Source organism: Glycine soja, chromosome 2, assembly GCF_004193775.1.
Source record: "Glycine soja cultivar W05 chromosome 2, ASM419377v2, whole genome shotgun sequence".
Classification (NCBI taxonomy): Eukaryota; Viridiplantae; Streptophyta; class Magnoliopsida; order Fabales; family Fabaceae; genus Glycine; species Glycine soja.
In genome coordinates this window covers 2663473-2676382 of record NC_041003.1, presented here as the reverse complement: position 1 = coordinate 2676382, position 12910 = coordinate 2663473, and the positions used below count along the sequence as shown (strand labels likewise).

At 34.8% G+C, this 12910-nt stretch overlaps 1 protein-coding gene across 1 annotated transcript; it reads right to left on the bottom strand.

The window, feature by feature from the left end:
- Positions 1–630: 630 nt before the first annotated feature.
- On the bottom strand, positions 631–11553 carry LOC114379801 (protein NLRC3-like). The gene is made up of 18 exons (XM_028338535.1): positions 11341–11553; positions 10982–11258; positions 8871–9089; positions 6915–6973; positions 5516–5653; positions 4011–4085; positions 3853–3936; positions 3701–3762; positions 3415–3484; positions 3005–3080; positions 2768–2898; positions 2217–2276; positions 1975–2049; positions 1785–1889; positions 1615–1710; positions 1432–1512; positions 1246–1347; positions 631–1153 (listed from the first exon to the last, which is right to left on the bottom strand). Exons 1-18 carry the CDS (start codon positions 11380–11382, stop codon positions 1085–1087), a joined length of 1821 nt encoding a protein of 606 aa, XP_028194336.1. The 5' UTR covers positions 11383–11553; the 3' UTR covers positions 631–1084.
- Between the last annotated feature and the right edge of the window lie 1357 nt (positions 11554–12910).

Sequence of the window (12910 nt, the reverse complement as noted above, 5' to 3'; positions counted from 1 at the left end):
CGGTGAAGAAATGTATTATCGTAACTTTTAATTTGGTGGCCGGCCGGCTGGCTGGCTGGCATGGCGGAAGAGACGTACATTGATTAGAATTTTCAATGTGTTATTGGAAATTTTAATACATTTTCTGAATCTGTCTTTTTGTTTTGTATCTTGATCATCATGCACGTAGTCTACGGCACCGTCACTTGTGCTTGGATCAATTAACATGAATCATGATCATGTACAGATTTTTATCAATGCAAATCCTGCTCAAGTTGCACACCTTTAATTAACTCGTGATACTTCATGTTATCGTCAGTGTCCTGTTTCCACTATTCATTATTGAAGAAATTTCACGGAAGCAAGGAGTACGTAGTTGGAGGAAAAATAAAGAATACTGACATGAAATAGTACATGGTAACAAAAAAGCTTCGACATCATTAGCAGATGTATAAGTGGTACAAGAAAAGTGCTAGACTATCAGTCTTGCAGACTATTTGGCTTGACGAAGATTGCATGTGCTACAGACAACCAAACACAGATGACTTAAGTTTTATACCACTACAACACTCAAATATCGACCCAATACACCCTGACCAAAGTAGCCAATCAATCAAAATACACGAGGTAAAAGAGCGGGAAACAACCCAAGACACAAGTGAGCTTCGCCCACACGCATGTGTATAATAATAAATTAAATAATACAAAGTCTTCACAAAACATCCATTTGACAATTCTACATAGCTTGGCAACAAAGATCCAAAAGAAAAAATCTACCACTAGCAAAGGCAAACTACACGTGATGCCTCTTTGTTGACAAGCTATCATGCGTGTAGCTTAGAAAACTATACCAGGAATTATTTAACAGATTCACTCTTGTGGGTGAGCTATATCATCAACAGATTTCAAAAAATGGTTTCAACATTAACAATATAAGGCAACACTACAAGAATTTCTATACTTTCCTCAACGAAAGGTTAGAACTCAAAAAAATTATGTGAGCGAGCTCTTACCAGTACTTGCCGGCAGCAAATATCCAAAAAAAGAAATGAAAAAAAAACTGCTCTAGTTTATATCAAGAATTTATCACAGAATATAATGTCTTCTAGAGGAAGATGTTGATTTCCTTTTCGGTCATCTCCAAAACATGGTCTCTTGCATCAGCCAAAGCACCCTGAATTTGAAGTATATTCAGATCCATGAAAATAAAATAAAAGGAGAGGTAAAACTAAGCAAAAGTTATAGCAATAGCATAAAATACATCACCTGCCCAAATTTTGTTAGGAAGTTACTGCCAATGTTTAGGGATGTGACAGCTACATCATCATTAGACTTGAGTGCTTGAGCAATAGCAAAAGCTCCATCATCCTGTGAATCGGACAACTATGGCATTAGAGATGATATAATTTCCATGAGTTATGAATCAAAAATAAAAAAAGAACACATTCATACCCTTATTTCATTAAATCCTAAGTCTAGAGAGGTTAAAGCTTCATTAACCACTTTCAAGCTGCGAGCCAGGCTCTGAGCACCCTGCAATAGTTGATTCATAAAACAATAAGATCCTAAGATTGACTGATGAAGATTTGAAAAAATGATTAAAGGGTAAAATGACTCAAGGTACTGATAACAAACTTCATCTCGTAGACCATTTGCTCGCAAGTCCAAAATTGATATGGTGGTATTGTATTTTAAAGCATCTGCAATGAATTCTGCCCCTTTTGCTCCTATCTATAAAGTTATTCAATGTTACAAATAAAAGTTATTACAAATAATTTACAGGTAATTCATGGTGAAAAGGTTACCTGGCACCAACCAAGCTTAAGGGTTTTTATGTTCCCATGAAACTTGAGAACTTCAGCCAAGGCCTTGGCTCCGTCTGGTCCAATGGGATTATAACTAAGTTCTAACTAAGAATGAGATAAAATCTGTTAGTGTATAGAAAAGACAAACAACAGAACAAAGATGAGGAACTAAATAACTGTAGAGGCTTACAGTGGTAATAACTAAGTTATCTTTTAAAACTTGAGCAATGGCATTAACACCATCAACATGAATGTTATTTCCCCCCTGCAATATTAACTCAGGTAAATCATGTCCCAAGCAATAGTATTACTGCCTCCATGTTTTGGTTTTTTCTTTCGTTAATGGCCAGAGCAGAGGCAGTGACATGGCAGGGAACACATGTACAGAGTACAAACTAAAAGGTAACAAAAGAAAAAAAGAGATCTTGTTACCAGATCCAGCGTTGATATTGACCGATTTTCCTTTAAAGCAACTGCAATTTTTTCGGCTCCCTGACAAATTATACACAATTAGTTTAATGACTATAATCAGAACTCATTGTCCTCTTAAGAATCATCTCTGCAGAACTATATTGTTACAGTAGTTGTTACTGTTAATATAAAGGGAAAAGGAAAACATAAGTTTTCTATTTTCTGAGGTATGGCAATATGGATCTGCAAGACTACAACTGCCAGCCATCAACACTTACTGACTATTTGTACACTTAAATGAGACAAAAGAGTGCGCACGTGGTTATTTCTGAGTATAGTATACATACATCAATTTTACTATTCAACTTGTTGCAGATACACAAAACTAGTTTTTATGTCGTACACTTGAAATTTTTACAGCATAGAAGGCAATCTATACTGAACAGTTATGGAAAAAAAAAATTTATGAATATCAATAATACTTAAACATCTTTTGACATGATGTAACAATTTTGACAAGATTTATGATAATCTCACTATGTGAAATAGGGGACAACTTTCAGATAGAATACCTCATCACCAATGTCATTCATGTAAAGGTTCAACCATAATAGGCTTTTGCTCTTCTTAATATACTCAGCAACATGGAATGCACCTTTAGCTGTTAACGAGTTGTTGCCAATGTCTAGAAGTGTAAGTTTCCCTTGAGAACAAATATTGCTTGTCAGTTAATTGTAAATATTAAAGTGGAATAATAGAAGCATAAATGACACATGGTCAGTCAATATCAGAAATTAGTACAAGTTAACCTTTATGTGAAGATAACCCAGTCATCAAAGAACGGATTCCTTCATCTCCAATAGAATTCCCATGCAAATGAAGTTCCTGTCCATATATTCAGGTTTAGAGTACATCATGCTTGTTTAAGGCCGCATACAGCCAGATATACTTCTAGTGTACATAGCAACATTTTGTCATTGTGAGATTAAATCTTGAAGGATTAATGCTCAATTTTTCTTCAATATGCTATGGAATTTGAGATGTTCTGTTAGGAAATTCATAATAGCATTTTGTGCTATAGGACATGTGTTTTAGAACTGGATAAGATAACAAGATCTAGTGGCCAAGGTGGGAAGCTGAAAGCTATACCAACTACCAAGAACTTAAAGGAATGAATGTAATGTGGGGCATTTCATTCAAAAGAAAATAAGAATAGTACCCTTAATGACTTGTTGCTCTCAAGTGCTTTAGCCAATGCATTAGCCCCCAAAGCACCACCATAATTGCCACTTGAATAGTGATGATGTCAGAAAAATTCACAAAAGAGGAAAAGATTAAGTAATGAGCTGTTAAAGATTTACTCAATGAAACAATTCCAAGGGTAATTGCAACATCAAAAGCATGAAGATCATAAATCAAACTGTCATTCTCTCAAAATTCCCAGCAGGAAGAATTGGGGGAGAAAATTTTTGGGGAGAATACTTAATGTGACAATTTTTACTCACTTGAGATGTATATTTCGTATACTGTTATTCTCAAGAAGTGCCCCGGCCAGACTTGAAAATCCCTGCCTCCATTTCCAAGAAACAAATCAGAATAAGACTTGAACACTCAGGCATCTATGGTCTTATAGAATAAGCTTAGGTAAATTGCATACAGAATATTCAATCATGTTATTGTTAAGTTCAAGAACCCGCAAACTTGAATTTTTCTTCAACATTTCAGCAATTGCTTTTGCACCCTGCATAACACAATAAGCATTTCTTAGTGCCATTTGGGAGGCATTCTATTAAAAATATGAATCAGCAAGCTAACCTCATCACCCAAGTCAGCACTGTTTAGTTGGAGCTTCTCAATGCTAGAGTTATTCACCAATATGTCACATAAGCACTGTGAAGAGTGAACAAGGATATTGATAGTCAATAGTTGAATACAATAGTTAAACCTAAGTGTATGACAAAGATCAGTGGTAACTGTTAACAAATTTATTTTCGTTTATCTGTTTGAGAGAGGATGGAGTAGGGTTATAAACATATCTCAAACACAATTCTAAAAATCATCATGGTTTAGTTAAGTAAGCCATATGTTTCTTCATCGTCAGTCCAAGGTTCTTTAAGGCATAAAGAGAAATGAATATATTCTAGCAAATACAGAATTATGAGGAACATTGTGTCAGCTATTCCTGTCATCCTGTATTTGCTTGATATAGGATTGAAGATAATTACACAAGCTCAAAAAGTGAACAAACAAGCCTATGTATGTCAATTTATAATAACCCATTGTACTCCTCATCTGCACTTGAATAGACAATTAACTTAACTATCCATAAGAAAGACACACAACGGATTGAATTTATTCCAAAAGGAGGTATAGTACCCTAAAACAGTGAATCAAGCTCCAATAAATATTTGACTTGTTCTTTCTTGAGTAATATTCAATATTATATTTAATTGCAAACAGCCTCGAAAACTTGGGCAAAAAAGAAAATACAGAGATGCTACTTATATGCATAAAAAAAATTGTTGTGAAATGCAATAAGATTAATTACTGAACATGTAATATAAAGTATAAACAACCATTGATCAGTTGATAGCAAGGCCTCTTGGAAATGATGTCGATAATTTTAAGTGTTTGTTTCAGGAAGAGGTGGTTCATAGTCTAGAATTAAATAAGAAAAGGAATTATTATCAGTTAGCCTGTTACCCCTACATGCCTACCTTCTCTTAAATTTTTTGGGCGGAGAAATAAGGCTGTAAGTTGAGTAATCAATTACAAATTCTGATTTTTGAGATATCAGAGTTCAAAAAAAAAACTAAGAATGCACTTTAATTACACAAAGAGCAGGATGTTTCATAAGTATGTAAGAAGAAGCAACAACAACAACAATGGTAATGAATTAATAAAAGGAAAATAAGGGTCTTAGATATAAATAAATACATGAGCCTTTATCTAAATCGTTATAATCTCATCATGAACATGGTGCCAAATCCTCCAGATTTAGCCCCAATTTCTAAATAAAAGTCAAACTTCAATATAAGGTAGTGTGGGCCTTTACACTGCCACATTTAAGCCCAAATGGCTCTTGCCTGAGGGGACATGTTAGAAACAAAAACATTCACAAGACTTCACCTAACAACTTAATTTTGAGTGAGTTAGTTCTTGACATAAGTGTATATTCTCACACGGCTTTTATAAAAATCATCCAAAAATATATTATAAGGACCTTTCAAATAATTAGATAAAATAAAGGAACCACAACAGTAATTAACTTAAATCTTGAATTCATAGATGTATGTAATAAATCTAAACCTGGGACTGACCTTAGCACCTTCATCTCCAACAAGGTTTCCTGAAAGGTCAAGAGTCTTCAATGTGATGTTTGACTGAAGAACACCATCAAAAGCTCTCAATCCAGCTGCAGTTATACCATTGGCGGCAAAACTCACTTCCTCTGCAGTCTTTATAACAAAATATATTTAGGACATGCTCACAAAGAGAACACCAAAATGCATCTTACATTACTTTCTCATGCCATATAGACAGTAAATCAAGATTCTGAACCAAAACCCAACTTCCACCCAGCCAATTTCACTATAAGCAAGATTTGGCTAATACAAATTATAATAGCAATACAAGTTTCTGTGCAATCTTGTATTGTACTACCTTGAGTTGAGTCCTTTATATAAGAAACAAATGGTAGTATTTTTTTTGTTCCTTAATGTAAGAAACATATGATCACTTTTAAATGTATTAATTGCTAAATTTCTTCTATACCCTAAATTTATTGTGAAGTCTATTAATGAGATATCACTCATTTCCCATGAAAGTGGATACATTTATTAAGCTATTAAAATATAACTCATACTCATTGGTTGAAAAACTATTCCTTGTGTTTACCAATTCTCTTTGTTGGAAATAGGAATACCTTAGGAGATAGGAGCTTCTTTAATGTTTATTTTTCCAAGTTGCCTAGATACTTGATATAGCTAGGTTCAATGCATCATTGCATCATTGTAATACTCTTGAATAAAAATAAGTCCATTCTTCTGGGTGGATAATACACTCGAGCAAATTCAGAAAATAATTATTTCTCTTATCTCAAACTCTCTTTTGGAGCATATTTCATAGACCAAAAATGGAACCTAAGTCCAATCTCATTAAGTGGGTGCTGCAGATACTATTAACTGACCATCTAACCCAATGCTTTCAATCATAAAAACCCTTGGCCTTGAAAGGTTACAGCTTACAAGGTTAGATCAGTAATAAAAAATGGTTAAGCAATTTAGGTAGAATAATTAATTCTCACAAAAAACAGATGCCATGCCCACCCATTGTAAGTTCCATAGTTTTAAATGGTTTCACTAACTGGTATCTCAACTTTCAACATATATTTTGTGGACTTATTAGTACTACTGACCTTTACAGATACACTCTCATGCAATATCTAACCACATCCTTTTACTTCAAATTAGCTGCAGACCAACTAGCTCAAGGTCATAGATGGATTTATTTTAAAGTAAATGTTGAAATACTCCAATGTTAATTACATTGATTAAGACATGAAGGAATGGATACTAAACATAAATCCAGCATATGCCTGTACAGAAGGTAACATCACAACATATCTTTCAATAACAGTATCAAAACTGGCAGCTCATCTATAATCAATAAGTATACAACAAAATATCAAAGCAATGAAAAATGAAGGATATTTGTTACCTGGTTGAACGCCAAGCTCTCAGCAAGGAAGAATAATCCTTCATCTCCAAAGTTGCGCCCTGCCAAATTAATGTAAACAAATTAATTAATTGCTTTTATTTATCCAATCACTTCAATAGTACCCACACTTTAAAATAGTCATGTCAATAGTCAACTGCAATGTAGCAAGAAATATCAGTTATATTAGGAGAGATTAAAATATGGAATTGATTTGCTTTGTTTGGAATTGAATTAATTGGATTTACAAATCAAATCATACGTTGTGATCCTAAACCCTGATATAAAAATATGAGTTAAATTGATTTACAAATCAAACACCTGTTTGGAATACATTAGCAGTGAAAGAAATTCATTTAGTTAAGTAATTTACTTTATTATCCGCATTAAAATTGTGGTAAAGTGGGTAAACTAATAAAATGTAGATTGTCAATCAAATAATTAAAACTAAAATGAAATCAAATCCAATCAAAAAAAGAGTGGATTTCTAGATCGACACAAATCAAAAGGATTTGAATATCAGATCATTTTGTATTTCATAAATTTCCAAACAAAGAATTTCATATACAAATCAAATCAATTCCTACAGATTTGAAAGGGAAATTAAGTTGAAAAGAAAGAAAACATAATGAAGAGACCTTGAACTGAAAGCATATTAGATTAAGTTGGAAGGATATCATAGATCAAGGGAAGTACAATATCAAATAAGATTAGCCTGTAAAAATGTTGGTATTCAAAGGTGTTGTTCTGGGAAGATGGATTGTTGGAGGATGGGGTGTTGCCGAAGGAGAAGTATCAAAGATTGTACCAGATTTCTCAACAACAACATCAATATATCCAGCAAATGGGGACAACATTACATACAGGTTGGGAATGGCAGTTCCAGTGGAGGAGGTTCTTCATGGAGGGTGAAATAGACACTGCTGCAAAATTTATGGAGGATTTACAGGGGTCTGACAGTACTTGAGCAGCAACAAGCCATGTGGAGATGGGAGGGAGATTCACGTGGGAGGTATACAGTGGGGAGCGCTTACGTGTTACTCAACAGTAATTCGCCAATGGAGAATCAAGACGAAGTGTTTAAAGCACTATGGAAGATAAAAATCCCAAGTAAAGCATCATCCTTCGCCTAGAGATTGATCAAGGATAGATTGCCTACAAAGAATAACCTAAGAAGGAGGAATGTGGAAATCAATGATGTCAGATGCCCATTTTGCAGAACTCATGATGAGGACGAGGCTCATTTATTCTTCAGCTGTGCTAAAATTTTGCCATTATGGTGGGAATCACGGTCTTAGGTAAACGTAGTGGGTGTATTCTCAGAAAATCCGAAACAACATTTCCTTCAACACTCCTACTGCAATCTTGACGGACTTAGGGTTCAGCAGTGGCAGACTTGGTGGATCGCTCTGACATGGTGTATTTGGCATCATAGGAATAGGATTGTCTTCCTGAATGAAGTTTCAACGGTCATAAAATGATGGAGGATGCTTTATTTTTCTACTGGACCTGGCTTAGAAATTTGGAGAAAGGATTTGACATCCCAGTTTCATTCCTGGGCTTGTAATATTAGGGATAGTTTTCTGCTTTCAGGGGGGGAATAGATTATAGAATAGAATTTTTTGTGGTTGGCCACCTAGCTGTCAGCCAAATCTTTGGTTCCCTAATTCATGTTGGTTATCGTGTATTAGGACACCATAGTTCTGCACTTGTTCCTTCTAGGATGTATATACAACAGTACCACTTGTACTGATTTTAATATTCTATATAATATATCTATACTTTTGCTGATAAAAAAAAAAAGAAGAAAAAATGGATCAGGTTCAGTCCATAAATGGTAAAATAATGAAGTTATTTTGAAAAATTATCAATGAAGAATCTTCACTATGAAATTTAAAGCGTATTAAATAACTGTAAATATCTTTTTCATTTATCAAATTATCAATCAAGCCAGCATACCTGACATATCAATACTAGAAAATGACCTCAGTTCCCGTGCAAACTCATTGAGCTTCTGTTTAGATTGCCTCTCAATCTTCTCCCCAAGCTGGGATAACAAATTTGTACCAGCAGCAAAAGACCATTTCAGTCCTTGTGAAGGGGATTGACTTTCCACAGTCAAAGATTTCAATTGCTTTGGAGTTGGAACAAGAAGCTTCTCCACTAATTTCCAGATAACTGTAAGCTGAAAACAAATTAGTACAACCACTATTACGAAATCTAACAAATAACATATGCTTGCAATCAAAACAAAAACAAAGAAAAAGAACAAAATCATACTAATAGTGGTGAAACACTGCTTAATTAAGAAGCATGGATATTCCAAAATTTCTATCAAACTAGAGTCAGATAGATACTTGTAAGTTGTATCGGATACCCAATAGCAGAGTAAGACATGAGAATTTTCTGTGTTTAAGTCGTGAGAGGGGGGTATGGGAAAACTACTACAGATAAATAAAGTGTATGTAAGACTAATAGAGTTTCAAAACTTTAAAGGGAACAAGGCCTCTCCAGGGAGACAAGAAGCGCCACACCTGTAGATCTTATCGAATACTTCTCAAACACCAATGTTTACTTACCTTGCATCATATAATTTTTACTTTTTTAATTTTGTGCTAAATTGTCAATACAAGTGAAATTTTAATATAAGAACTTGATAATACTGGCCTTCTATAATTCTAGCTGAGCTCATGAGTTGACTCAAAATTCAAACAAGTTCAATGATTCCATGGAAATGAGTCAACTCGCTTGGAAACTCAGACTGGATCAAACTCAGAAAGAATTGGGCAAACACACACAGGCTCAGTCAAAATCATGAGTCTGCTGCCAAGTTAGCTAGTCTATGTGAAGGGCAGAGATATGCCCCCAAAATGCCCAAAACAGCGCTGTTTTTAGGGTTCCTTGATTTTTTTTCTTCCATTCTGTGTTTCCCCAATCACCTTCATGACACATTTCTCATTTGATCATTCACAACTGGCCATCCCCTTTAATCTTTTGCATTTGCTTCTTGTGACCCACCACCTCTGGCAAACACAACAACTCTTTCAGCGAGCCTCCAGGCTGAGGTGAACCTATGATGACAACGATCTAAGGATGAACCTGCAAAGGCTGCTCGTGTGCCAGGTTGCAACTGCCTGTGTAGTCTGAAACTGCAATGAGTGAACAAGGTAGCCTCTTCTCTCAAACAGCCCTCTGCATGAACATGGTGACATTCCCATCTGATGCCATTCTATTCTTCGTCTGAACTTGCAATATTAGTTGAGAACTTCAGAATTTGAGACCATTGTAAATGGATATCACTTGTGGATTGTGACAATTGATCACTATGAAGTACGAATGTAGGATATTTAGTATTTTATGGTATAATTTTTTGTTGGGATACTATCATTATGTTTTTCAATATTATTTTTATTTTTGTTAGGTAAACTATTAGAAGTTTACGGAGCCTTCACAAGCTTACATTAACTCTCAAGTCTGACAACCATGAATGACATATTAAATTACATTTCCCTGATTCCCTGTCAATATGCTTAAACTATACTATCCTTCCCTCTAATTTATATGCTTAAACTATACTATCCTTCCCTCTCATTTTAAAAATTACACTGTGTTCCCTTAACAGATGAATATCTGTTGTGCATATTAATGCCAAGGAGTTCGCCAGGAATATCTTTTTATTGTTTTTCATTGTTATGATTAGAGGTGTTATCCACAGCTGCTTTTGAAACTCAACTATCAAAATTCAGCCGTAAGAAGATGAAATGAAAATTTTAGATAAAGTTCCGAAGCTTATATTACAGGTGTTTAAAACTTCCTTTAATCTTTCTAAAGTCCAAAAACAAATAACATAAAGTTCAAAATTCTCTATCATTGATACTGAAAGTCGTGTAGAAAGTAAAAAAAAAAAAAAACATCCCCCAAAGGTTCACCATAACTGGCACGTACCGGTATCCATGCATCATAGAGTAGACTAAAATGCAGGCAACGAAATGAACAAACAACTAAAGAGAAATCTAATAAAAAAATAGAGAGAATTAAAAAAAAAACACGGAAAATTAAGCATTGGATACCAAAAGTGAGGGCGAAGAACGCGGCGACGGGAGCAACAACGTTGGCAATCTGTTTCACCGGCGCACTGGACAGCGGCGCGCTGGCCTGAGACTGGCGATAGACTCTGCGAGAACCACCGGAGCGTGCGCGACTTCCTTCCACGCTGGAAGAAACCCTAAACACGAAGCTTCTCGGAGAACACGTTCTCCGGCGGTTGAGAGGCGGAAGCGGCGCAAATTGAGCGACGCCGGCGGCGGTGAAGGGCAGCGATTGCAGCCGCTGGTTGAGGAGGCGAACCTGCACCGAAAGCGAGAAAGCGTTAGGATTTCGAAGAAAGAGGAGCGGTTGTTAGTTGGCGGTAAGCGACGGAGTCAGTTACCTGCGGGTGAGAGTAGATAGAGAGTGTGGAAGTGAAGGCCATGGCTTATTATCAATGAAGGAGCATAGAACAATAGATAGATGAAAGAAGGAATCAGAGATATAAATAAGGAAATGGCTTAGTATGCGGATTTTGGCGGAGAGTGAGAAAATTGAATGTAGAGAAGAATGGAGGAGCTAGCTATGAGCCATGAAGCATGATGTCTCGGTGGTTCTATTCCATCAAGTATCAAATCTACTACTACTGAGGAAATCAATGGGCTATTAGGGCCCAAGATAAACGGGCCGCCCAATCCTACTTTTGACCAGTGTTGTGACTTCTTACCAGAGTTGGGTTGTTGCTTCCTGAACTTCCCTAGTTGCTTTATGTACTCTTACTAGAATTTTTTTTTACCTTTAGTATTGGTCATTTTGGAAGCCGAAAAAGAAAATGCGTTTTAGAATTTAATTTTACATTTTGGATTGGTAATTTCGAAAGACAAACAGAGAGTGCAGAAAACAATAGCCTCGGAGTTATTATCAAGTTTCCCTTGCTACATTTGATTAAAATACTTAAAATGGTGTGGTGATAATTAAACAAATACTAGTATATTTTGATTATTCGATAGATATAATAAGAGATAAAAATCAAAATTTAGAAGTAATTACTATTTTCTTTCTTCGATGACATCTTTGTAAAATAACATTATTATTTTGGAATAGAATAAACTTTCTGTAGGAAATGATACTTTTAAAGAGTGATATCAATAAATAAAAAATAAAAAAACGAACCCACAATTTCATCCTGAAGTATTACTCTCTCTTCTAAGTGGTTCTTAAACTATAAAAAATCATACAAGTAACCCCTCAATTATTGGAAACCATGTTGGATAGTCCCTTAAGTATTGAATGGTAATAAAAATTAGTAGCAAAAATGAAACATAAAACAAGACAGGGGTAGCAAAATGAACTGAATGGTAACGCGTGAACATGAAACAACAATAATATATATTATAAAAAACAGCGGAAGAATGCACATGTTGTTATATAAAATAAATATTTATTTTGTACCAACATTTTAACACAAGTAATAACAATTTATATTTTTTAACCAAGTGATCTAGAAAAATAAATTGACCATACTACTTCATAATTGTTTCCTGACATCATGACATATTAAGTGAATTGGATTGGCAGTGTTGTTTCCTCTATATTGTACTTCGCACAAATTAGTTCGTAATATATAGTACTGCATGTCAATGACCATATCTCTTATTTCGCGTGCTTCACCAATCTATATATTATTTTAGTAAAAAAAAATCTTGGTACAGCAATAATATAGTTAACCTTGCAATTTTTATTGGTCAAATTAATGGTTTCTAACTTTTGTTCAATATATAATTACAACAAATCAAGCCACGGACATTGACCAAACATTTTCTTTGGTTAGAAAACATACGTTTTGCAGAAATTTATCATTTAGAAAGCAATTTTTCTCCTTGTTCAAAAAGAAAAAACAAAGCAATGTTTCTTCTTCGGTTTAAGCAACAATATACTTTAGTACAACTGTAAAAGTATAGTAAACAGATAAA

Excerpts from the sequence above, each read along its gene's own strand:
- LOC114379801 (XM_028338535.1), bottom strand. The coding sequence starts at position 11,382 with ATGGCCTTCACTTCCACACTCTCTATCTACTCTCACCCGCAG. Across the intron at positions 11,259-11,340 it reads CTATCTACTCTCACCCGCAG|GTTCGCCTCCTCAACCAGCG; the intron begins GTAACTGACTCC and ends CTTTCGGTGCAG. Across the intron at positions 3,763-3,852 it reads ATAACATGATTGAATATTCT|GGATTTTCAAGTCTGGCCGG; the intron begins GTATGCAATTTA and ends AAATGGAGGCAG.